At 42.4% G+C, this 26,312-nt stretch overlaps 1 protein-coding gene across 1 annotated transcript; it reads left to right on the forward strand.

The window, feature by feature from the left end:
- The first annotated feature begins 5,909 nt into the window (after positions 1–5,909).
- LOC147897896 (uncharacterized) lies at positions 5,910–23,476 on the forward strand. The gene is made up of 9 exons (XM_087380143.1): positions 5,910–5,999; positions 6,107–6,220; positions 6,308–6,733; positions 6,809–6,892; positions 7,103–7,258; positions 7,335–7,559; positions 8,998–9,048; positions 9,212–9,424; positions 22,758–23,476. Exons 1-9 carry the CDS (start codon positions 5,910–5,912, stop codon positions 23,040–23,042), a joined length of 1,644 nt encoding a protein of 547 aa, XP_087236269.1. The 3' UTR covers positions 23,043–23,476.
- Positions 23,477–26,312: the final 2,836 nt, after the last annotated feature.

The following is a 26,312-nucleotide window of genomic DNA, read 5'->3' on the forward strand; positions in this document are numbered from 1 at the left end:
AGACATTTTGAATGTGCCTTGGTCTTCCATCATATATAGTTAGTCATCATTATGCAATTGCATTTTTGGAAGCTCTTTGCAATAAAACTAATCAATCTTGCAAAGAAGTTTCTTTAAGTTTTTCATAACCAAGATGAAAAGTATCACTCTATTATCCCTTTGAAGTTATTGTAGACGTTCTAGCTCACAAGAATGAGCAAATGCTGTAAAGTTAGGAATCTATTTGTAGATTCGCATTCAAAACAGTGTGTATGGTAACTCTAGTTCATAATAAGTTGGAAAACAAGATTTGACGAACTTTAGTATACATACAAAGCTAATAAAACTCAAAATCATATTTTAACAAAAAAAGGAAAGAATGCAAGGGAAATGCTTAGATTAGCTCATAATAAAGTGTGAATCCCATCTTAGTCCTAACTTTCCATGTATAATATTCTTATGTATTTTCCATGCTTCCCATGTTAGCTCACAATAAGTTGGAAACAACATGTGATGTACTCTAGTTTACATACAAATCTTATAAATCTCAAAATCATATTGCTCCAAAAAAGAAAAGAATGAAATCAAAATGCTTAGATTAGCTCATAATAAGGTATGGATCCCATTTTATTTCTAATTTACTACACTTTCCATATAAAAATACCTAATGTATTCTCCGTGCTTTCCCTCAACCTTGAAGTGTAATCCCTATTGCCAAAACATAAGAAAAAAGTCAAAATAAGTCAAAAAACAAAGTTTGATGCACTCTTTGTGCACATACAAAGCTAATAAAGCTTGAAATTTTATTCTAACAAATTTACAAAAGAATGAAACCAAAATGTTTAGATTATCTCATGTACGCTCTTTCTTAAGTGTTTATGCTCTTTTTCCCATCAATGTACTAGCAAGAGCCAACTCCCACTTTAAAGCCTTGAAATGCTCCTACTTCTACTCTCTAACCCTCCTGTAATTCTTTTACTTGTAATCTCTCTCCACCTCCCTTGCAATCCCATTCATTTCTTCTCTCCTCTCTCCCTCCCCACTTGGCCGCCACTCCTCCTCCTTCCTATCTTATACTCCACAAGCTCCATTGCTATCCTCATCCCAACTCTTTTACTCTCACCCTCATCTTGAAACTAAATCTTACTTCTAAAAGTTGATCCCCTACCCTAAATCTACTTTTTCCTCCTAGAATATGCATCTAATACAAAACCTCTCCCTAGATGGCAAAGGAGGATTGCTCTATGTTCTCTTCCTTTTCTAGGATAATTTCTCTACCTCTTGCAAATCTTATTCTATAGCCTTTGGTTCCCCTCTCAATGCACTATGACCTTTGGTTCTATGCTACTCTACAAACACATAAGCTAACTAAGAGTCAGCATAATGCAATTTATTGACAAAAGCCTTGAAATCTAAAAAAAGACTAAGGGGCTTATGTCATGAGATCGAGAAACCCCAGAAATGCATATTTCTAATATGCTATGCATTGAGACCATCATATTTGCATTAGAAATACATATGAGAGCCCACCCTTCTGTTAAATGCCACATGAAGGAATTTTGAGGCTCAACAGAGCTCTTTTTTGGAGGCTCGAGAAGTGTAAGAGGAGGTTTGTGGAGGCAAGAGGGATGTGGAGCTTTGGTGTGATGCCATGTGTTGGCACACGGTGGCGTAGGGAGAGAAGAGCTAACAACAACAGATCTGATATGACACGCGTCCTTGGTTAGTCTACCGCACCTCTTTATCGGGTCCTATGTGGCACACAATCTGCTCTATTGCAATCTGTCCTGGGAATTCTGTCATAGTCTATCCACATGATGAGTTTAACAATCAGACAAAAATCCTTCTAGTGGTGAGAAAACGGCAAATTAGGCAATGCTTGTGACGATGCATCATTAATAAATATGTGCCATTGAGGGATGGTAGCCTGGCAGACTATGATGGGCTACTAGCTAGCTCAAAACATGATTCTCATAGCGCGGTGAAATTTGGTAGAGCTCAAGCCTCAGATTGCGCAAGATTGCATCAATGCTGATGATGTGGTGATAATTAGTAGACTGAGCGATTGGGCAAACCATATGACATGGCAACAAAGATGGCAGCTGAGCATGACATGTGGACAGAGTGCGCACATGTGTGTGTGAGAGAGAGAGATAATTAGCAGCAGACTGAGCGATTGGGCAAATCATATGACATGGCAACAAAGATGGCAGCTGAGCATGACATGTGGACAGAGTGCGCACATGAGAGAGAGAGAGAGAGAGAGAGAGAGAGAGAGAGAGAGGGGGGCGGAGAGAGAGAGAGAGAGAGAGAGAGAGAGAGAGAGCATTTGATTTAAAGATGGCAAGTGGGAGACAAGCACTATGATATCGATAGATGGAATATATCTACAACATATCAACAATCCAACGGAGAAATGGAGTATCCAGGTTGCAATGTTCAGCACACTATTCCTGCTATTGTTTTCTCTACTAGAGGTTTCATCGAGAACAGAATACAATGATGGGGGATCGTCAGACAACTCAACAATTATAAACTTTCGGATTTTACTAGTGACAAACATGCCCATATTCGTGATGATTTCAACATTGATGCCAAGCTTACGGAACAGGGTGCGTCTATCAAGGATTTCCATGAATTGCTCCATTGTGCCTGCTTTCCCACACTTCAAAGAACAAATGATATTCTTCTATTACTAGGTGGGAAAATTTGCAGCATTTTCCTTGTTGTTGATGAACACGCTGATGTAAGTAGCTTCTAGCAAACAAAATTCTTTTTTTTCCTTCCTTTTTGGAACAATAGTGCTGGTTGTAAGGAAGCAATAGGAAGGTGAATAGCCTCAAAAGATGGGCGACATAGTAGAAATCGATAGCCAAAGGGAAGGTGCTTTAGGGACTTTCATCTATTAGTCCGGTGCTCTTTACAATAGAGTGCATAGAGATGGAGTCTCCTTGAGAGCAATTTATGTCAATTTGCTATGGCTTGGAGTCTTCCCCTTTTTGGAGCCCCGTCACTTTTGGTTGTCTCAATGCACCAAATCAATGCCTAACAAGAGGTGAGCGTTTACTAATGTACCTCATTTTGGTTTGCTGCTCGCTCACATCATCTTGTCTGCCATAGCTTGCTCAAAGCATCCCTCCATAGCCTCATAAATGAAGTACAGCTGTGCGCCCACTTGTGGAAGCCAATTCCAATCCTAGGAATTGGTAGGTTCAACCATTTGCCTTGCTACTTCAAGCATTTTGTTTGTGGAGATTGCTACGGCCAGTATTCATCTTGTTTTTAGGAGACTGATGGTTGCATATATTGCAGCCCATTACTTTCGAAGTTATTGCTAAGCTTCTCACTTGCTGCCCACGTCGAAAATAGGAAATAAATCATCAGTTTGCGACTGCCCATTTCAATTTGTTGCCCATTAATTGCTATAGGAGTAGCTTGGTTTGCAGCATCACAAAAATTCAGATCCAGATTGTGTTCATAGCAGCCCCAAGAATGATTGCCACACTAGAGGATCTTCCAGATAGTACATGTGTGGTTGCAACTGTCCATAAGAAGCGTGTGACTACATAAGATCATGAGTTGAAGTTTCTAGCTTTGGAATTGTGGGATCTTTAGTTTTTAATTTGATGCATTGATGGGCTCCTGATTCTTTGCAAAGGGGCAATCACTCTCTTTCTCATTCCTTTCACTCTTGTCTTTCAACTTTCTCATGGCAGGCATTCCGATATTTTCTAGATGCATGGGTGAAAACCCACGAGAATATTTAGTTGCTTTCAAATGCCGATGTCTGTCTCTAATTTCCTCATGGAGGATCGACAGTTGTTGGTGCTTCCTATATTCTTGGATGGTTTTGCAAAGATTTGGTATGAGAGGCAAACCGATGTAGTTCGACAAAGCTGGCCACGTTTGACTATAGGACTGCTCGAGTATTTGGGCAAGCATGAGGAGCCTAAGAATGTGCATCTGTTGATAGCAAGATTGAGGTAGGGAGAAGGGGAGATGGTGTGCCAATATGTGCTAGATTGCGGGACTGTTGTGCAACTAGATAAAGAGGGGTTCATTGCCAGAATGACTCAGTATGTGTGCAACCATGTGGTGTTTGGTGCAACGGATGAGTTTTGTCTCAAGTTGAAGTGGAAGAGTCCGACAACCATGGAGCATGCAAAGCTAATTGTAGTAAAGTTTGATAGAATTTCTGATGATCGGTTATCATTTCTCCTTCCCCCTGTGCATTGAATGTCAAGGTGGCTCATGATGGATCTGCCTTGATAAAACCTCTTCTTCCCCCATCTCCTCCTCCTCCACAGTCTAGATCTCCTATCCCAATTGTTGTTCCTTCACCTCCCATTCTTGAGAAGAATATTGACGAGCTTTGCACTGAATTAGCTGGTTTGAAAAGCTATCCAAGGTGGTTTGTCATGGTTGCAATAAAAGTGGCATTACCATTCAGGGTGTCCTAATCCTCCTTTGGTGCAAGTTTTCAATAGATTTAACACTGAGGCAGATGTTGAGGAGATAATTCGTGTTAAGAATCCTTTACCTAGACATGCCCCTAGAAGAAGAAATGACAAGAGGTACGGTTCTTTTGTGTGTGTGTGAGGGAAAGGGGAGTTCCATGCCCCAAGCAAAGGAGAGTCTCGTATGGCAAAAGGAGGCACAAATAAGGAATCTAGAGATAGAGATATAGAGAAGAGAGAGCACACATGGATGTGGGGTGGAGAGAGAAATATTATATGGTGCACTAAGAGAGAAAATGTGTGTTTGATATAGAGAGAGAGAGAGAGAGAGATGATATGATATGATTGTATTAATGTCCTCGTGAGACCCTTTAGGATCTACGGGTCAGTGATCACTATCAACAAGTAGTGATTGTTTACATCCAGAGAGAGAGAGAGAGAGAGAGAGAGAGAGAGAGAGAGAGAGAGAGAGAGAGAGAAGGGGGGGGGGACAAGGGGTTTTGTGCGAATGCTTTGCCACTTGATGAACCTCACATGGCTTCTCATCTCATCTAGCTTAATCAACTACGCATAGAGCCACGCCAAGCTGCGCCTTTGGTGGAGGGGGCCTTGAAATCGAAGACATTTTAAGGTCCCACCTTGAGACTTAGCGAAGGAGGTTTGTTCGCTACTCGTTATATCATAACAGGTAAGAAATAGAAGGGAAAATTGCTGTTTGATATGTTTTTCCAGTCCATGTCACATGATAACTTCATTACTTGGCGAGCACTAGAGCGTTTTATGAAAGTCTAGAATCCTATGAAGCTATGTGGCACATTCTAAGCCGTTAGATCAAAAGATCTATTAGGAGATATTTACAATATACGTAATAGTTGGCGAAGCATTCAAGGATTGGTAAGAAGGTTCACATCAAAAAAGGTGAGACAGTTAAAAGTCCGGTTCGCGGGAATAAGCGACCGTTACGCACACTCTCTTTCTACTTTGTTTCTCCTCTCTTTCTCTCTCTACGGCTCTGAGCATTTCCAAGCTGCCTGTGATCTTCCTCCCCCATCCCCTCGCCATATCTCAACTGCCCAAATGCCCCTCCCTTCATCCTACCTCCATGGCAGCTACAGCCTCCCCTCAAATCCCCTCCTCAACCTCCAACCCTGCTGCCCTTGCCTCCCTTCTTTGTACTCCCCCCTTCTTCATATTCCGAATCTTTTGTGTGCTTGTATGGACTGAGTTCGTATCTGGGAGCACCGCCTCCCTAGAACGTATCCTTGTTAGAAGCGATTGCCTCCTGTTGCGGCAGACCAAAGAAATCAAAATAGCCCAATGGAGATCGTAGGCATGAGAACAAATGGGTTTGTTGGAAGCACTAAATTTTCTGCGGCATCATTTACCGTGCTCTTACATGTTGAAGGGGAATGCGTTCGCAAATCTAGCAATGCCTGTTTGTCAAAATTCTAAAGATACTGGGCCAAACTAGCGATGTGGCGCCTTTCTTCACCAAAATTAACTTGTCCTGATGCAGACCCGAGCGGAAGTAGGAATGCAGGTGACGTATCTGGCTCTCCGGAGGTACGTGGATGACCAGTATGACTTTAGCGATATAATATTTCCAGAATGATTATTCTACATGTCGAATCCTTGTTTATGAAAACATTGTGGTGCTCAATTTACAACAGAGGCGGCAGAAAGGCATCAGCGACGTGGAAAGTGTCCTAAATCGATCCTTCAAGAATGAGAACGATCTGTTACGATGTCAGCTCAACGACCTTATTGCCCGCGAGAAAAACCAGGTGCGACCCCTCCCCTTTCACATTATACAAAGAACTAGTGTATAACTGTCCAAATCATGCTTTAAGTGATTTGTGTAACTTCTACAGCGGATTGAGCTCCAAAGACTTCGGCAATATCGCGATGCAGAAGTTGCATCTATGGTTCAGTCGGCCACGTCACAATTGAAGGCCGAGGTTGAGCAACTGAAAAATATGTTGCAAAGTACATCAGGACAGCTTCTTCAAGCTTTGAGCGAGAGGGAACAAGCAAGAAGTCAGAAAGAACAGTGTGCGCGAGCCCTAGAAGACACGAAGCAAGTTGCTGCTGCACAGGAAAGTCAATTGACACAGCGATTGCAATCGCTAGAAGAGGCGTTAAAAAACAGTGTTGGAATTGGAACCACCCTGGCTGACACTGTGGATGCCTTCCAGCGTCATGTCCTGCCAACGTTCAAACCTTCAGGATTTGATATTAATAAAGCCGCACCCAAAGTAGCTCCAGATTTTGCCGAGGGAAAAGCATTGATGGACCAGGTAACATGAATTCTAAAACAATTTGTTGATCGCTTAGAGTACAAAGTCGGTATTAACCCTTTGGCTTTTTTGCAGTTGACAAGGTTGGAAAATGGTCTCAATTTGCTCCGAGTGATTGTGGATGCTAAAAATGACACACTGGTCTTAATTCGTGGCAAGGTCTCTTCAATGACTTTGTATTTGAATCCTTTGATTAAAGAAAGTTTTCAGGGTTTTCTTTTATTTGAGTTCAGGTCAAGGTAAATTAGAGACATCAATAGTTTTTTGCAGTTTACTGGTGTATATATTATAAGACTGAAAGTGCCATGTCCGTCTAACCTACATGCCAACTGAAAAGAAAAATGTAAACAATATATGCGTCCCTTGCAGTTGAAACAAGAGAATGAGGAACTCAGAGCTGAGCTGCAAGTAGCACGAGAAGCAAAGCAGCTTTCACAGCCACAAAAGAAATCAATATCTCCAGCTTTCAGTGATAATACGTACGCTGAGAATAACATGCTTCAACAAGAGCTACAATCCCTGCAGGTATCAAATTTCTTACCTTTCTGTTTCACAATTAAGCTTCAAAAGAGTCTTCTGAGACAATGTCCTTGAATTGCAGTCTCTTTTTAATGAAGAAGTAAGCCAACTGAAAGCAAAGCTAAAGATGTATGAGTCAGAAGAGCAACAGGGCCAAGGTCGGCTTACTGACGTTCAGAGAGAGCTTGCTGTGTTGCAAAACAAACTGAGCTCAGTAGAGGCATCAAAAGCCTTTTTGGAGGCTAGCCTGAAGGAGGAGACATCTGCACGCTCTCAACTTGTCTCTCAACTGTTCACACTACGTAAGGTACAGTTGTCTATTTAAAGCATTGTTCTAGAAATGACCAGTACTCTATTTGAGTCTTTTGTGGATTCCTCACCTGGAAGGCTTCGTGCAACTATGGTATGTTTGGTTTATAGAGATACTTCTGCGGGGGCTGTAGTATTATTTAAGGGAAGGATGATTCTAGTCTCAGATGACCAAGGTACATATACCTAGTTTTACATATACTATTAAAGAGATCTACTTTGAAAATGCTCTAAAGATGACAAATGCCATGGTTGGTCAAAACTCTTGTTATGCTCTAAAGAAGAAGCCAGATAGTGTAGGAAAATGGGCTGCGCATATAAATTCATGGGAGAAATTAGACAGTAGAGACAAGGCTGGAAGAACATCCTGAAAGAGGTTAAAACAGCCTCCATTGGCCTACCTATTCATCAGGGCAATGAATGCTAACGGCAAGGGAGATGTTATAGGAGATTTAGAGGTTGCATGAAGTAAACATTGACATCGGAGGGTACAACGACGTGATATAAGAGGCTACAAAAACGAGGTGACATTTAGAGCTTTAGAAGCCACACCAACTTTTCATATGGAAGTCATGAGCCTAAATTGAGTTGAAACATTGACAGAGGCAGTCCATCCATGACTTAGGATCCATGAAGCCAGACCTAGAATCCATTGGTTCCAAGTCTAAATGGAGAGAGGAGAACATTTTAGAGTTACAAGTGAGTAAATGACACCATGGGGAGAGCTTGAGCATCGCTTAAAGACAACAAGGCCATTTGGCACATCCACAGAATCTTGGAGGTTCTTCAAGGAGCTGAACGCTGGAGCGCACCGGCCCAAGAGATGAGATAGGACAGCCAAAAATGAGAGTTGAGAGGATGCACTCAGCCAATGGGAGAAGTGACCAAAGAGGATGAAGGTGAAGGAGACGAAGATGACTAGGGAGTGTGAGATTTTGTCATTGGTATGGGGGACAACACGGAGTGAAAGAAGCAGCACCTAGAGCTACGAGCTTGCCTAAGTGAGCATCATACTTGGGGATCCTTAGGGATTGGTTTAAGCATCCTCTTAACATGATGGCATATGTCTATTGCACCACGGTTGCACATAGTAGGCACATGAAGTGGGAAAACGTATGCAGTAGGGAAGATTCCTCACATCAGTGGCGTTTTGGCCACCTGTAATACCTCCAAGTATGCACGAACTCCACCAAAGACACAATGCAAGCATGGCTCCATAGCACCTATATTTGATAAGCATATCTCCAAGAGGGAATCCCTTGCCTTAAAAAATAGTGTCATTCATGCCAACAAATAGACTTTTCTCTTGATTTCGATTATTATTATTTATTTGTTTGTTTGTTTGTTTGAGAGAGAGAGAGAGAGAGAGAGAGAGAGAGAGAGAAGTTCCTCACAGATGAAGTAGCCTTGTTTATCTTTATGATTGTGACAAACAGGATAATGAAAAGACAAAGACTGAATTGGAAACGTTGAAGCTCAGTCAAAAGGTAATGATATCTTTTTGGTGTCCCTTGTAAAACTTATATTAGCCTGCTATTCGAAGGATTTGAATTTAAATGTATTGACAAGAGCATCTCTCTATTTGATAAACGTTACTTGGAATTATTTTTATGTTCATGACTCTAACCAAATTTCATTGGTGCAACACAGTTTTTGGTAAGGCAGCCTCGTAGTGGTCGCATTCCTGTGGAGAAAATGGATTTGATGAATACAGTAAACCAGCTGCTGGTTGAACTAAATAAGCTGAAGGGGGAAAAGGTTTCCTTAGAAGAAGAGCTCAAAGCTCAAAAGCGATCTCAAGTGAGAGATCGTATCACGAGGACAGTTACTGCAAGAGATGTAGAGATGGCAGCTTCTAACAAAGTTAGTTCCCCTTTAAATTATGCAGTCTTGTAGCACAATATAAATCTATTTTCTGTCTGTCAAACATTGAAATCGATACCACTAAACAAATCTCTCTCTCTCTCTCTCTCTCTCTCTCTCTCAATATAAATAAATATATATATATATATAGTGTGTGTGTGTGTGCGCACTTTTTTTTTGGGGGGGTAAAAAGTGCGCATGCGCGCACACACACACTTTTTTTTTTGGGGGTGAAAATTGAGTTGCTTTATATTACAAAGTCATTATCCCACAATAGAATAGGCTGATGAGAAATACATCAAGAGAAAACCTCAATATAAGACACATAACATCATGATCTATGCACACGCGCACACACCCACACACTTTTTTTCTTAGTGAAAACTTTTGATTGATTATATTACAAGAGTAGCAACCTCAAAACGAGGCAGCCAAAAGTACATCAACTGAAAATCTCAGTGTATGCTAAATATACATCATGATCTATGCAGTGCGTCTACAAGCAATCAAAGAAGGATTGCTGCAGAGAATATGGGATCACCAAAGACTTTACAATTCCTGTCTATCCCATAAAGCCCAAACAAAGAAAAGATGAAACTCTGGTCTGGGTGGATGAAAACCAAAGAGCTAGAAAAACTTCCCAAAAAGAGTAGTCGGGAATCTCACTCGCAGGCACTGGCGAAGAAGATCAATGAACTCACGAGAACATGGAAAAAACCAAAATAAATGAGGCACAGTCTCCTGAGCATGGACTCACGAGAACATGGACAAAACCATCATAAATGACTCAAGCATCTATGGCAACGAGCAGGAGCAATGTGTCTACGGGCCATCATTTGTCCAGAGGGAAAAATGCCCTGAAGCACTCGCCAGAAGAAAACCTGTTGTCGAAGCAGAGTTTTGTAAGCCCAAAGCTGCTTTAATCTCTTTCTCCACCACTTGGCTGTGCGATGCATTTGCCAAATAGAATTGTCTTTCTCTGAAACCCAAGGTTGACACAAAAGGATTTTATACAATGCAAGCACCATATTTGAGATAGCCTCAAAGGACGAGAAGAGGACCCTGGTGAAGTCAAAGTCCAATCCTCCAACCTATCCTGAAGTTCCAGAGGAGGAATCAGAAAAAAAGGCGAAAGTATATAAGAAATCTGTTGCCACAAAGCACAATAATGAGAGCCCAAGCCATACCGTGTAGCTGCCAGAGAAAAAGGTACCATAGAGCCATCATCCTGAATAACATCAGTAATAAAAGTGATGCCCTTAAAAGAAACAAAATAGGAACGACGAGGTTCCTGTAAAGCCAGTGGAGATTGAAAAACTGTCGACCAGTGAATGCTTTCAGCTCGCAAAGAATTACCCAGCAAAGATTGTCGACCATTCCATTCCAGATGAGAGAGGACGTGCTTCCAATCAAGAAGCAAACTAGAGACCAAAGGGCAGCCAGGCAAAGTGCCATCGATGCAACCAAATAAGAAATCCCAGTAATTGATTTGCCAGTGACCAAAGGCAGAAATACTGATATGTGTAACTAGAGATCTAGTCATAAGAGCCCAAGGCTGATCACCTTGCAGAAATTGCAGCAACATTTTGCCCCTGTAAGCAAGGATGTGTACCTAGATACTCATGATGTTCAAACCACCATGCATCTTAGGAGAACAAAGTTGATGCACTGAAAGCAGTCTGATACTTTTTCTGCCATGTTTGGAATGCCAAAATATTTCCATAATGGCAAACATGAAAGAAGCAAGATCTGCCTTGGTGAACATGATCAAAGGCAAGTAAAATTGAATATATGCCACAAGGATGGACTGTACTACATGCAAAGGCCAGGTTGCCAATTTCCAATATTCTAGCTTTTTGCGAAGCTTGACCATCATTTGTTGACGACAAGTGAGACCTAAGTGGGCAGAATGATTTCCCTGGGCCACAAAAGACTATGCCAGTCTTTACAATGCAGTGGAAGCATCTTGGACTTCTCATAAGGACAATCCACCATTGGGAGCTGAAAAAGTGAAGAGCCCAAGAACGGAAGAGGCTTGAGAAGGAGCTGGACAGCAGTGACTATAAGTAGAGCATCTGAGTGGGTGGAATGATCTGTCTTTTTGAAAGGTCTTCTCGTAAGGACAATCCGCCATTGGGAGCTGAAAAAGTGAAGAGCCCAAGAACGGAAGAGGCTTGAGAAGGAGCTGGACAGCAGTGACTATAAGTAGAGCATCTGAGTGGGTGGAATGATTTCCCTGGGCCACAAAAGGCTATGCCAATCTTTACAATGCAATGGAAGCATCTTGGACTTTTGAATCTTTACATGAAGACCAGCTGCCAAACCATAAACAGAGAGAGCCTGCATCAAAGCAAAAAGATCATTCTGCGTATTCTTCGGGGTAAAGAAAGAATCATCATCATAAGCTTGAGCAACCATGTTGCGATTTGCATCCAATTCCAAACCATGAAGGGAGCCTATTGCCACGAGATGATCAATATATTGTAGCATAGGATGGGTAGCAATGACATACAATAAAGCACTAAGGGAACATCCTGGACGGACGGAACAACGAAGAGTCCACTCATCAAAGAGATCTCCAGAAAGAATGCATGCTACATTGCTGTCCCTATAAAGCTAGTAAATAATCTGCTGCATTTTTGTTCCAAACCCTAAAGCTCGCATTGTTTGCGAGATGAAATCCCATTGAACTATATCAAAGGCTTTTGTAATATCCACCTGTAAGAGCAGAACATCCTGATGTGTGTATTTGGCATATTCAATCCCAATATAAGCATTGGCAATATTATCAGTGATATGTCTACGAGGAATGAAGCCATATTGCGAAGGATGCGCCCATCATGCAAATAACCTTTAATACGATCCACAACCATTTTGGCTATGATCTTATAAATAACTGGCATGAGCGTTATTGGTCTCCAATCGGTGAGCAAATCACATAACTGCTTTTTTAGAAGGAGCTTGACAAGTCCTTTTTTCCATAACATAGGCATTTGCTGATTTTCCCAGGCTGAATTAACCATTTGCAGCAAAGTCTGCTTGAGGATATCCCAAAAAGCAAGGAAAATTTCCACAGTGAGACCATCCCATCCGAGAGATTTCCATCGGCCACAGGATTTAATTGCATCTGATAATTCTCTTTTAGTGAAAGGAATTTCCAAAGCCTGAGCATCAAAGAGGATGGGATGGACATGCTGCAAAAGAAGCGGGCGGGCAGACACAACCTGAGGAGAAAGAATGTCCCCATGCCCAAAATGACATGAAAAGTGTTGCACACAAAAAGCAGCAAGCTCTGAGCGAGATAAGGACCAAGAACCATGAGGCATCCGGATCCGACAAATATTGGCAGCTTGTCTTTTGTAATGTAAAACTTTTGAAGAATTGCTTGGAAGAGCAACCTTTATCCAAAAAAGCCCTTTGCCTAGATCGGGTCTCCCATTTAGCAAGCTTTCTTCGATCATTCGATTGGAGATAAAATTTAGCATGACATAATAGCAAGTTTTCTTCCGAAGACAGGGGCCGAAGATGATTGAGATCTGTCAAACTCTGGCAAGTGTATTTGGCATGCTTCACTGTTTCTCGTGTGGCCTGCATGTAAGATTTACCATAATCCCGAATAACAGCTTGCATTCTTGCAACAAAAGCCTACCATGCATAATCCAGATCAATGTGCATCTGATGAGAAAGAGGCTGAATGGCATCAGAAACCATGTCTTTAAAATCAGCATGGTCAAGGTAATCATTATTTATCAGCAAAAGGCGTCTGCAAGCCAATCTGTCATTTGGAAAGTCATGCAAAGAGAGCCTCAGCCAAAGAGGAGCATGATCAGAGTATATGAAAGCATGCTCTACCCAAAGCTGACAAGTGAAGGCATCAGAATCCTGTGGATCGAGTCGATACCATCTGTCCAAGCGTGCCCGATATGAAGATTGAGAATTATGCTGAAAGATATAGCCTGGAAGCATGGGCTGCAATTCCTTCCAGAGATCAACGAGAGACAACTAAAGCAAAAAATCAGACCATGCCTGCTTTTCAGAAGCCAACATGTGAGTGTGGCCTGAGGTATTATCTCCCAGTTGTGGGGCATTATTGAAATCACCACAGATAAAAGCATAATGCCGCCAAGGATATTTATGCATGGCATCCCAAACCAAAGCTCGATTCCTGGAAGATTGAGGAGCATATACTGATGCAAATTCAAAGATGTCGCCTTGAATGAGGCATTGTATGATCCATCGACCATGGTGATCATTGAAGACCACAATAGGGTGAAGATCATGCTTAACCAAAAAAGCTACCTCAGAGAAAGAGTGCTCTCCAGCATAAAAAATGTCATAACCAACAAAATGTCTAGATTTTCTAGCATACATATGCTGATTATGCTCTTGCAAAGCCACTATATCAGGCTGCAATTGGCGTATATACAGCTAGTTTTCGAGCATCACACAAACCCTATACATTCAAAGTGACACATTTGAGATGATCAAGCATATTTACAAATATAGGACAGGTATGTACAACAGCAAAAATGCCTTCTATGTCTGCATTTCCACCTCAGTATCCTGGCCTCGGCCATGAGAAGAAAACTCAGCCTAAGGAGAAGACAATAATGCAGCAACTTCCTCTCCTGGAAAGAGGGTACGATTGGTTGTCACCTCAGCCCAAGTCAAACCAATACCAGAATTCTCAGCCGGTGTTTTGCCATGAGATGAAGCACCATTCCAAGTCCAGGAGGGCAAAGGTCTCCTAGGTGAAAAGACTTTTCTTGGGGTTTGCCAAGCATCATTCAAAGTTTTTTCCTTTGCCTGAGGATGAGAGGCCGAAGGCACAGAAGGAGAAACATCACCATTTGAAGCGACCGGTGCTTTCCCTTTGTCCTGGACAGCAAAAAACTATTTCACCCCCTTAGCCTTCATTAAAGAGGGGGCAATAGAAGTCTTACTCGGAGGCAAAGACAAATCAGCTTGCACTGGCGTTTTTGGAGTATGTGAAGGGCATTGCGAAGCCATATGCCCAAACTTCTTGCATTCAAAGCAAGCAACTGTAAAGAGACCCCATTTCAGCTTATAGATGGCACTGCCCATCGAAACATTATTCACTATAACCGAATAAGAGTCTGGGGTTGGATTATCTGTGTCCCACAAAATACAAACTCTATTTGAATTGCCATTAGGCAACGTGGTGGACAAACCACTTTGCGAAGACAGGCTGCAATTTTTGGCAAAAGAGAGGCCAAACATTGAGGGAAATCTACAACTTCCACCCAGACAGGGCATCTGTGTCGGATCAAAGCCTGATAATCTCTGGTAGGAGACCAGGGCAACACATGAACCATCTGCTGCCCATAGAAAAGAGGAGAGTGCTCGAATAAAATCTGCCTGTGCTCTTCATTTGCCATGATCAATTCAAAAAAGCCCCTTGCTGCATAATGAACTTTTTTGACATAGCAACCACCCAGGGTTCTAGTCAACCAGTTACCAACATCTGCACAACAGGCATACGTCCTGGAAAAAAAATAATGATGGCATGCTTGGCATATTCCTTCACGGGATCAAAAATGTCATCCACCTCAACCATGATGCCCGTGGTTTCTTTCCAACTCTTTCGAGTGTCTTCAAAGACCTCATGCATCACCTCATAGACTAACTGAGCCTCTGCAGAGGCATGGAGTCATCTTGACCCATAACCTGCTTTTGTTTTTTATTTGGAAGTGATCTGTCTTTTTGAAAGGTCTTCTCGTAAGGACAATCCGCCATTGGGAGCTGAAAAAGTGAAGAGCCCAAGAACGGAAGAGGCTTGAGAAGGAGCTGGACAGCAGTGACTAAGCAGAGCAAAGGAGAAGGTAGATAGGAGAAGCAAAAACAGGTCAGAAAAGAAAGAGAGAGAAGAAACAACAACTGTATCGAATTAAGGAAAGCTGAACAGTACAGAAAAAAGGACTGACAGTACGGAAAGAAAGGCTGACAGTACGGATAGTAAAGAGGGATGAACAGTATGGAAGCAAGGGGCTGACAGTACAGAAATAAAGAGGACTGATAGGACAGGTAATTAAGAACTGACAGTACAGACTGACAGTACCGAAATATGTACGGGCTGACAGTACGGAAATATGTAGGGAATGAGGAGAAGAACTAAAAGCCAAAAACAGGGTCCAAAGGACAGGAAAAATAGCAACAGAAAAGAGTCAAAGATTACAAGAAGAAAATGACAGAAAGAGGAGAAGGAAAGGGTGCAAAGCCTGAGGGAGAACACCGGGAGAGCACCCTGAAGGGGAAGAAACACCTTGAGCTGTACGGATGCGCAGCCTGGTACGGACATCAAGTGTCAAGCATACAGACCGGGAGGTGGATACGGATTCTGTACAGGCTGTATGAAATCAGCAAAGGGATGTACAGAGGCTGGTAGGACAACGAAGGGTGCTGTATGGCAAAGATTCACTCCTCTCCTCTCTCTCACTTTTTTTTTTGTTGTGAGAAGAAATCTTTTATTGCTGTAAAATAATTACATTCATAGTAACTTCAAAACTGAAGTAACTATTACTCAACTAAAGATCTCAATATAAGTTGTATACACATCCTGATCAATCAAACGAGTTTGAACACAATCATAGAATGATTGCTGCAGAGATCGTTTGAAAAAAATAAAGGATGAAAAAAGGGGATCACCAAAGACTCTATGATTTCTCTCCATCCATAGAGTCCATAGTGCCCAGTAGTGTACCCATATAAAAAATAAATCAAAACCCTGTCTCGGTGGATGAAAACCAAACAACCAGAAAAGCCTGCCGAAAGTAACAGTAGGAAATCTCGCTCGAAGCCTCCGTTGGATAAGAGCGATGAAGGTACAAGTATGTGGACAGAACCAAAAGATGTGTAGCACAGATTCAGTGGGGTGTAAGCATCTGTGACGAACAGCCGGAGCAATATGTCTGTGTGCAAGTAGCTGGCCAGATGGAAAAATGCCAAGCAGGACTCGCCAAAGAAAAAACTGTTGTCGAAGAGGGACTTTGTAATGCCAAAGGAGACGCAGCCTTTTTCTCCACCACTTTAGTGGGCGATCCATGTGCCAAACAGTATACGCTCTGGCAGAAATCCGAGGCGGAAGTAATAGCACTTTATACAGTGATGGCACTATGATATGTGAGAACTTCAAGAGACGGGCTGAAGAGTAGGAAGAGTGCAAAATCCAATCCTCAAGCCTATTCTAAAGTTCCATGCGAGGTACTGGCAAAAACGGTTGAAGCATTGTGGAAATCCGATGCCAGAGAGGACGATAATGAGCTCCCAAACCGTATTTGCTGGCAGCCATAGAAAAAGATAAAAGTGTGCCATCAACCTGAAGTACATCCGCCACAGATGTGATGCCTTTAAAGGAGAGAAAGTAAGAACGTCTTGGTTCTTGAATGGCCAAAGAAGGGTGGAATACTTTAGACCAATAAATATTCTCAGCCCTCAAGGAGTTTCCCGACAAAGAGTCTCGGCCATGCCATTCCAAGTGGGATAAGATATGTTTCCAATCAAGAAGCAGGCAAGAAACAAAAGGGCAGCCTCTGATCTTGCCTTGGATAGAGCCAAATATGAAATCCCACTGAGTTGGTTGCCAATGCCCAAAGGCAGAAGTATGAATATGTAATAAGAGAGAGCGGATCATTAAAGCCCACGGCTGATCTCCTTGCATAAACTGCAACATCATTTTTCCTCTGTGAGCAAGTAAATGCATGTGAATATTGAGAATGTTTAGACCCTCGTGCATCTTTGGAGAACAGAGACGATGCATAGAGAGTAATCTGAGACTTTTCTTGCCATTTTTTGCACACCAGAAAATTTCCATGATAGCTGACATAAAGGAGTTCAGCTCTGCCTTAGTGAACATAATGAGAGGCAGATAAAACTGTATGTATGCTATCAAAATGGATTGTGCGATTCGCAAACGAACATGTAGTGGCCAAGTTGCAAGCTTCCAATATTCAAGTTTTGCCCTCAACTTTGTCCACACCCAATCAGTTTGTTGGGAATGGGTGAGTTCCCAACCTAGAGGATAGCCAAGATGTCGAATAAATTTAGAAGCGGGGACAATTTCCCCAGGCCACAGAAGACTATGCCATTCCTGTTCATGCAACGGCAACAATTTTGATTTTTGAAAATTGACCCAAAGACCAACAGCCAATCCATATGTAGAAAGAGCCTGCATAATCATGGGCAGATCACTCCGAGTATTTTTTGGAGTAAAGAATGAATCATCAGCATATGCTTGAGCAATCATGCTGCGACTGCCAGCAATCTCCAAACCATGCAACAAGAGGCCTCCCCAAGAGTGCTGCAAGGGTAGAAAGATGCTGAAGAAGGGAAACAGGCAGCACTTTGAGCGTAATCCATACCGGGCAATGAGTCAAAAGAGAAGCTGTCGGATCAAAAAGAGGATCCCAAGGCATGACATAAGCAAAGAAACCTGCCCCAGGAACCCCAGCAAACTGACAAGGCGCTCCACCACCTCCATCGATGAACAGTGGGCATAATAAAACCCTTTGCCCATAAAGACAAAGGAGGAAATGAGATCCGGATCCACGGCAGCTTCAGCCCAACGACGAAGGTGAGCTTGAGATGATCATCTTCCATGGTTGAGGACAGTGCCCTTGTGAGGAGGAGGGAAACTCAAGTTGAAACAGGTGTACGACTTTCAATCTCTATGTCATTCAATTCATTGTCATGGCTGCAAGATATCTACTTCTACACTTTGGGGAAACAGGTAAGTTGGATGGGACAAATTACCCTCTATGGAAGATGAAAGTCTAGAGCAATTTGGTGGCGAAATTGACATAGGAGATTGCGACGAGAGTGGAGTTAGCGCCTCAGCCCACTGTGACCCTTGCCGCCACTGCAACAATGGCTGTAGTGTTAGTACCGGCAGACCAGTAGCAGTACGGGATTGGGTGAAATGTGGTGCGGAGGCCCTGGCCATAATCATTGGCACCCGGATTCGGTGCTACCTCATATCCAATTGGCAGACACTTCCTTTGCCGCATGGATCAAATTGAAGGGGATGTATGAGGTGAGCAATGATGCAAGGATTCTTGACCTCGAGACAGAGCTCCATGGCAGGAGCGGTACAAGACTACATCACAAAGATGAAGGTGGTCAAGGGCAACTCTCAGTAGTTGGTCAAGCGATGGATTTGGCGAGGATGGCTAGACTTTGGCTTGGCATGCCTCCCAGGAGCTACAAATCTTTTATCATGACAATAGCAAGACAATGGGTGGCGCCGGTGATGTTTGAGCAGCTAGTGCGATTGCTTCTACAGAAGGAATCTCGAGAACTGAAGTACAAAGTTTAAGAGATTACAAAGATATGGTGTTGTAAGCATAAAGTCAACCCTATGGTTGACCAGTAGTACTTGGGTACTATATATACCAAGTACTTGTATTCTTTCATTGGAACATTTCTATTGGAGCTTTCTTGTGTTGCACTCTTGCTCACTTGTGTTCACAACCTGTCTCCACTTTATTCCTACATTTGGTATCAGAGCGCTTCCGTCTCTAAAGCCCATTCCCGTGCTTGCTTCCAGACACCCGCAAGCTTGGTGCTCTAGTGCGCGTTCTTGGTTCTCACATTCAGCTCTCCAGCTTTCGTTTGAGGTAGCTCCAACAGTCCAACGGCTGTTTTTCAACCTTTTGAGGTCTGATTTCGATGTTTTTCGAAATTTCTGAGCTGCCCGCATACAAACAAACTTGTCTTGCACCATTTTAGGGACTCAAGCTGAGTAAGCATGATGCTGCCGAAAAGTTTGATGGCACTTTGTACAGGCAGTTGGTTGGCAGTTTGATATATCTATGCTCCACACGGCCTGATATTGCCTACACCACAGGGCTTTTGAGTCAGTTCATGCATTGTCCCACGGTCACACATTGGAATGCAGCAAAGAGGGTTCTCAGATATGTCCATGGCATTCTCTCTCTTGGCTTGCATTATGCTTTAGATTGTGATCTAAAGCTGAGTGGTTTCACTGACTCAGATTGGTCAGGGGACATTGACGATAGACGGTCCACTACTATGATATGCCATGACATTTTGCAAAGGGCTGCAGAAAGAAGAAGGTGGATCAAAAGAAGAAGAAAGAATCCGATCAAGACTTAGAGGAGACAAAAGCATATGTGGTAACAACAAGAGATCTTTTCTTGGTGACATCTCCATGTGTTACCAAGGTAAGGCATGTAGTCCCAAAATTAACAGTAAGGATGTCTGACATTGAGATGTGGTCAGAAGAAGAGTCAGATGCCTTTGTAAAGGTGAAGGACAGCATTGAGTGCTTGGATTGGCTGGTAGCAATGACATGAGGGAGTATTCTTTAGAGGGATCATTCGATTCAGGGTCTGATGAGAGCTAATGGTTTAGTTCATATCTCATGAATGACCTATGGATTATGTGTCTCTCACTCACCTTGTTTGGCCTTTACATTGGCATGGAGTAGAAATAGGGTTCGTGAGAAATACCATGGCTGATATTTTGCTAGCCGAGAGGCTCGTGATGAGGGTTCTGCAGGAGGAGCTGCCACTTTTGGCTGCATGATGGAAAGCCCAATATTTTCTTTGGAATATACTGAATATGCCCATCATTATCCATAGGTGGCAGCTCCTCTGAAATTGGCACCTCGGGCCCAAGTGTTTCTTGAGAAGACTGACGTGTAATACATCCTAGTTTTGGGATGCTGCTGGCAATTCAAGCTTATTAGCTACCAAACATTCTATAAGATCCATAAAGCGTATGATCTAACTCAGGATATTTCTTAGGCAAAGGAAGTAGTCTTGGTTGAGATAAAATGGGCAACTTTTGTCATCCTTTCAACCACTGCCATGATGCTATTATACCCTTAACTTGTGGTAGCAGCCCAGTGATGCTGATGTGTGTCCATTTGCCCTAAGGGATAGGGAGTGGCTGAAGCAGGGCACAAGGTGCTTGCGTTGTTGGCATGGTACACAAACTCTTGACATAATCTATACAATCCTTCCATACATCTTTCCTCCAAAACTCCATCTTCACGCTTTCATAGTCTTGTTGAGTCCCACATGGCCCGCCATGGGTGAAGAACGTACATCCCCCAACACCGCTTGTTTAAAGGCTGAAGAGGGTGCTAGGAGAATTTTATTATTGTATCATATCAACCCATTTTTCAAGCAATAATCTGAATATTTTGAGTTGAAAGAATCTCAAAACTCGTGATCACCCATATACTCCTCTTGAATAAGATGGACCAAATCTTTGTAATTTCTGAAGTTGCAAAGCACTTACAACACCACATTCTTGACAGTTCTTGACAGGGCATGGGCCACAATATCCTCCTTATCCTTCTTGTACTTTATGTGGAATTCATGGCTTTTGCCAAACTCTAATCACCTTTTCTGCTTGGGAGAAAGAGTAGATTTTTTTTATTTTTCCAAGAAAGAGACTTCTATTAAGTAAGAGAAAAAACCCGCGAGAGCAAGCTCAAAGCGGAATACATCATGAAACCATGAGGATAAATAAAAACCCCCTCAGAGTGAGGTGGAAAACAACCAAGGCTGAGGCTAAAAGTGCCACCTCAACCCTGTAGTATTCTCAGAGAAGAAAGGAGAATCCTTCCATTCCCTGAAGAAAGAAGCCCTCCTAGCTGAGGCTGCACGGGAGTCTCCCTGCATACTCGTCCATACGGCCATCAAGAGAAAGAGTAGATTGGCCAGTTTTAATGCTGAAAATGGTTGCCATAAACATAATGGTGCCATTCTTTAATAGCATGAATCATTGCTAACATCTCGTTATCATGAGTGGCAGATGCCAACTCTTTACCACCTAACTTTTTTCTTTCATAAACAATAACTCAATGTTCATGCGGGCCCCTTCCACTAGCATCAGGCTCAATGGTAAAAGGCTTAGAAAAGTTTGAATATTGCAAGCCACCAACCGGCCCATTATCCATGTTGGTCAGCTCCTAAGCGCCGTCCATGACCAGCCCTACAGCCTTGAGGTCAGCCCAAGCTTGAGAGAAGCCAATTCCCATCAGCCCATGAGCGCTCAATGGATCCCATCGCGACCTATGCTCTCTCTTGGTGATCATCTCGTGCTCTCAATCGGTGATCCCCCGGGAATGCCACGTGGCATTCCCCTTTCATTTGCCCCTAGCCCCCTCTAGTGGGGCTCTTTTTGGAAGCCTACCAATGGCCTAACTTGAAAACTAAGGGTATTTTGCCCCCTTGTTCCAAACCACAAAATTCACCCCAAAGGCACAATTGCTAGGGGTTTTAGCACATCAATCAAACCACCACCTCGCTCCTTGTTTTACCAAGGCCCTGCCCACATGCAAGCCAACATGCATTCGCTAGAAATCATGCCGTCGTGACAGGTTCATACATGGTGAGCGTTTGAATGAATAGCTGGTTCTCGATGGTTTTGGTTGATCTAGTGCGTGCACGGATCAGGAGGAGCCCTCTGCGGCTGCTGCTGAGATGGATGATAATCCTTCAGCCCTATTTTCCCTTTCACAATTACCTTGCCGCAAGGTGTTTTTAAGGACTTAGCCATTCTACATGTGGCAGGTTCTTACGCATTACTCACCTGTCCGACCGCCACTGGAAACGTCACAGATGATGCGCGTGAAGGCCAGACAAGGGCCAGAGGTGGAATCCCTGCCCGAAAGCAGGGGCTGCACAGTCCCAAAGAAGAATTGGTGATTTGGGGCAGCATACCCAGAAAGACTGGGAAGGGGGCAACAGTTTGTGGTGGATAGGAGGCTGCATGGAGCTGAGGGTGGAGGAGGCAGAAAAGGGGGCAGGAGGGATGAAGATGCAATAGGCTAGGGCAAGAGTAGGGAGGAGCGAAGGTGGAGATGTGGGGCAGCATGGAAGGTGGGTCAAGAGTAGGGGAGGAGCAAAGGTGGAGAGGTGGGGCAGTATGGAGAAGAGGCTTGGTGAGGCTAAGTGGTGGCTGTAGCCCCTTGAGAGATCTTACAGGCTTACGCCATAGGAGGATAAATGAAAGAGACTTAAGTGACTTGCTCAGACATATTCCCATATTCAGATCTTTTTCGGATGAAGAAGAGAGTGCATCAAGGGAGACATGGGAGAGAGATCACATCGAGGTCAAATGAGCAAGGCGCTAATTTTGACCACGAATTTCAGATTATTTCACACGGTTACAATACACATCATGTCTGATATGCTTATTTCTGAAGTATTCCAAGGTCATGTACAGGAGTATGTTTAAAATTGGATTTAAGAAATGAATATTTACTATCTATCTGCTTGTCTGCAATTATCCTCATTCTCTCATCACAGTGTTGATACCGTTTTGTTTGTTAACACTGCAGGTGGGAGATACTGAATTGGCATCGAAACTAGCAAGAGCACGGCTTCAGCAGCTGGGGTTACAGGACAGCAGTACAAACTCAAGAGGAACGCCTAATCATGATGACTATTCTAGTCTTACTATGAAGCCAGTTGCTGCAATAAGCAATGAATTACCATGTGACTTTCTTCATGGTGGCCTTCAAGGAACTCAAAGCCTTGCTATACCATCTAGGGACGAGCTAATGAATTGTGCTGCAATTTATGCGCACAGCTTACCATCAAAGGTTGGAGGATGTACAACATGATACAGACGTGGATCGACACACATTACGCAAGGTCCACCTCATGGGTTTGGCACGAAGAAGCTGCCTTGCTGGCTAGCTTAACAGACAGTATGGATATGTGTGGATGTCCACACGGACCTTCCTTCCTGCGACTGAAATAATGCAAGTAATGACTGTACTACTTCACTATCACAGTTAAGTTACAATTCAGGTCCGACGATCAATTTGGAGAAGAATCTGTTGTTATGCAATGAGCCCACACTCATGGACAGAAGAGTTGCATCTTACAGAGTTACACGGTCTAAAGTTGAGAGAGCACCAAGCCTCCATTGTAAGTATGGCCTCTGCACAAGTTTTGCAGGAAGGAGCATTGAATACATTTCATTCTGGAATAGCTGACGGATACGAGGTATCCTAACAGCATCAGCTTCATTCGATCGGGTCGGAGAAAGGTTTACCGTGGGAGGAAAAGGCTCCTTGTTGCTGAAATCTTGTGTGCTCTTCGATTGTGAGGAAAATTGAAAAGCGCACTTTGCTATGAGAGATCCATCATTCATATATGACATATATGATTGTATTTATAGGCAATCGGACCGTTGTCAACATTGGAGCGGTGAATCCAACATGGCGAGGAGCTCACTTGCTGCAGGATTAGTTACAAAGATTCAATGACCGAAAAATCCCTACAGCTTTCATTCATCCTGTTTAATGCACTGCTCCATCAGATCTGAATGTAATATTTGGTATCGTGTAAATGCGATATTTCCCATCTAATCTAAATAGAGTTGAGCTACTACTTTGGGAGAAAAAATGTTCTTGTTTCAGGAAGTTTACTTCGGCCATTGGCCCTATGGGATATCTTTGTAACTGCCTTCTCTGCCTCAGCAGGCTGGTCTTTTCTCCTTTTGTTAGCACTCACTGCCTTGCAAGGCAGAGCTCTACTCTCACAAGTTGAATACATTCAAGAGGCCTGCCCTAGCAAATTGAAAGCTGAGAAGAAGAAGAAGAAGGAAGAGAGAGAGAGAGAGAGGGGGGAGAAAATGATGGGGCCATAAATGGAAATTTAACTTCTTAGAGAAAACACCATCAATTAGGGCAACTCCCCATGGCCCCATCATCCCCCCCCTCCTCTCTCTCTCTGTCACACACACACACACACACACACATACACATGCACACTTCTTTTTTAATGAAATAAACAACACTGAAACTTTCCGATGATTCTACACACGTACTTCCATCATAGGTGCTGCAAAGTAATCATCCATTGATCTTGACAATTGTTCATGTTTAACGGAACCTAAGGTAGTGCTCATGAGTACTTGTACTCGCTTGTTGTTATCCTTTTTTTTGCCGCCTTAGTACAATTTTGATTTCTCCATAACCAAAAAAAATCCAATATGTTCCATTGGGTCTAAATATTGCAGCATACAAGGTTTTTCATTGAAGGGCGAACATAATTTTTCATTCGAAGGACAGACATAATAATTTTTATGTGAGCACGATGGCATCATGGTATGGTTGTGCGAGTGGCAATAGAGGCATAACATAATAAGTAATTCTATGATTTGGAAAACCATTGACGAAATGCATACATTCTTGTAAAAATATATACATAACTGTGAGGCATGCGAGCTATTTATGTTAAAATTTTAAACATAACTGCTAGGGATGCGAGCTAATGTTGTACTATTTAAAGATCCTTGCACAAGAGTCAAGAACAATAAAAGAAAGTGGTAAAATGTGATTTTGAAGGGTTTTTGGTTCAAGGGTAGTTGAGTGAGTTGCAAATTTAACAACTCTTTAAGGTGGGAGAAAAGATTGAATCATCTAACAAGGGATTCTTGAGTTGTAAGTTGTCCTTCTAAGAACTAAAATTTCTTGAAATAATGGCAATCAGCATGATTCACAATAATATTAAACACTTATAGCTCTGATAGGCTAGTTTTAAGGGGTAGGTAAAGACAATCATCTCTATTAAGAATTTGAATAGCCTACAAGCCTTTATTGCATGGCTTCATATTGTAAACTTCTTATCTTATTTTTTCAAAAGTAGGGACTCTTGTGATAAAGGGTTGATTGTTTTGGGCCTTTAATAGAGTCATACTCTTTTCACATTCATATTTGACTTGTGATCCATCTATATTCAATGGATTCCATGTGTGATACATTGTATGACTGATGAACGGTGTGTAAGAATTTTAATTGTTGCACCTTAGATTAATAAGATATTCCTCACCTAGGGGTGCAACTTTGATATCCTATCCTATGGGTGCAACTTTTAATTGATTATTCCTCACCTGTGGGTGAAACGTTTTATCCTATCCATCATTCATGAGCCATTTCCATTAATTGATGCAAATTTTGAAGAAATTGGTGCAATTTTTTCTTAAAAGTTTATTCAACATTACATTCTATGCACTAGCCTATTGATGCAGTCATAAGCATGCAAAGATTAGGATTTCTAGGTGTAACATTTTTGTTCATACAATCTATAAATATCTTATAACTTGTTACATTAGTATCAATGCAATTTTTTGACATTCATATCTAAAGTGGCTATAAGTAGTAAACATTTCACTTTGATAGTCAAATGCTTTCGCAATGCATTTGACAAGTAAAACAAGCATGATGATCATAATCTAATAAACAAACAATAAAGCATGCACTTTTTGGAGAGCATTTTCTAGTTAGCATGAAAGAAAATGGTGAGTCAATTTTTACAAAAATCATTGCTTACAAATATTTGACGAGGGACTGCCAGGCTACACACAAATCCACCTCCTCCACTCTTGAGGATTTTGATCAGGCGGTCTTGTATTTCCACACATCAAATATGCATTGAGATTGGATGGGATGAGGGCATACCTCGAGAGTTCCACACATGCACATTATGTGATCTACAAGACATTGGGCCAAATGAGCACTTTACTTTCAAATGTCCTATGTAGTATGAGATCCAAGTTCATTATCACTTTCTTTTCAAAGATGGATTCGGACCCCTCTTTAGTCTTGGATCAGAGACGTTTGGCAATCTTCATTCATTAGGTCTATGAAGACAAGCTGCTCAAGACACATAGACAAGACTAGGGGGCTTAGCAAGACTCTACCCAGAGTGTGATCACTAAATTTTCCCATTTGTATAGCATGGACCAAAGTCCCTAGGGAGATGGTGCTCTTGGAGTGAGAGATACAATTCAATGTGTCGATGCATTAAGAAGGCGGCTTGGGGATGTTCCCTCCATGTCTACTAGAACAAAGAAACGATCAAACAAGGATGATAGTGGCACT

The sequence above is a fragment of the Dipteris shenzhenensis genome, chromosome 10 (assembly GCF_047967505.1).
Source record: "Dipteris shenzhenensis isolate YYH24624 ecotype China chromosome 10, Dip_SZ_1.0, whole genome shotgun sequence".
NCBI classification, from domain to species: domain Eukaryota; kingdom Viridiplantae; phylum Streptophyta; class Polypodiopsida; order Gleicheniales; family Dipteridaceae; genus Dipteris; species Dipteris shenzhenensis.

What these genes read in the sequence shown, in the direction of transcription:
- LOC147897896 (XM_087380143.1), top strand. Translation starts at nt 5,910, where the DNA reads ATGTGGCGCCTTTCTTCACCAAAATTAACTTGTCCTGATGCAGACCCG. An exon ending in GAAAAGCATTGATGGACCAG is followed by an intron (nt 6,734 to 6,808) that starts GTAACATGAATT and finishes GCTTTTTTGCAG; the next exon opens with TTGACAAGGTTGGAAAATGG. An exon ending in AAGAGCTACAATCCCTGCAG is followed by an intron (nt 7,259 to 7,334) that starts GTATCAAATTTC and finishes CTTGAATTGCAG; the next exon opens with TCTCTTTTTAATGAAGAAGT.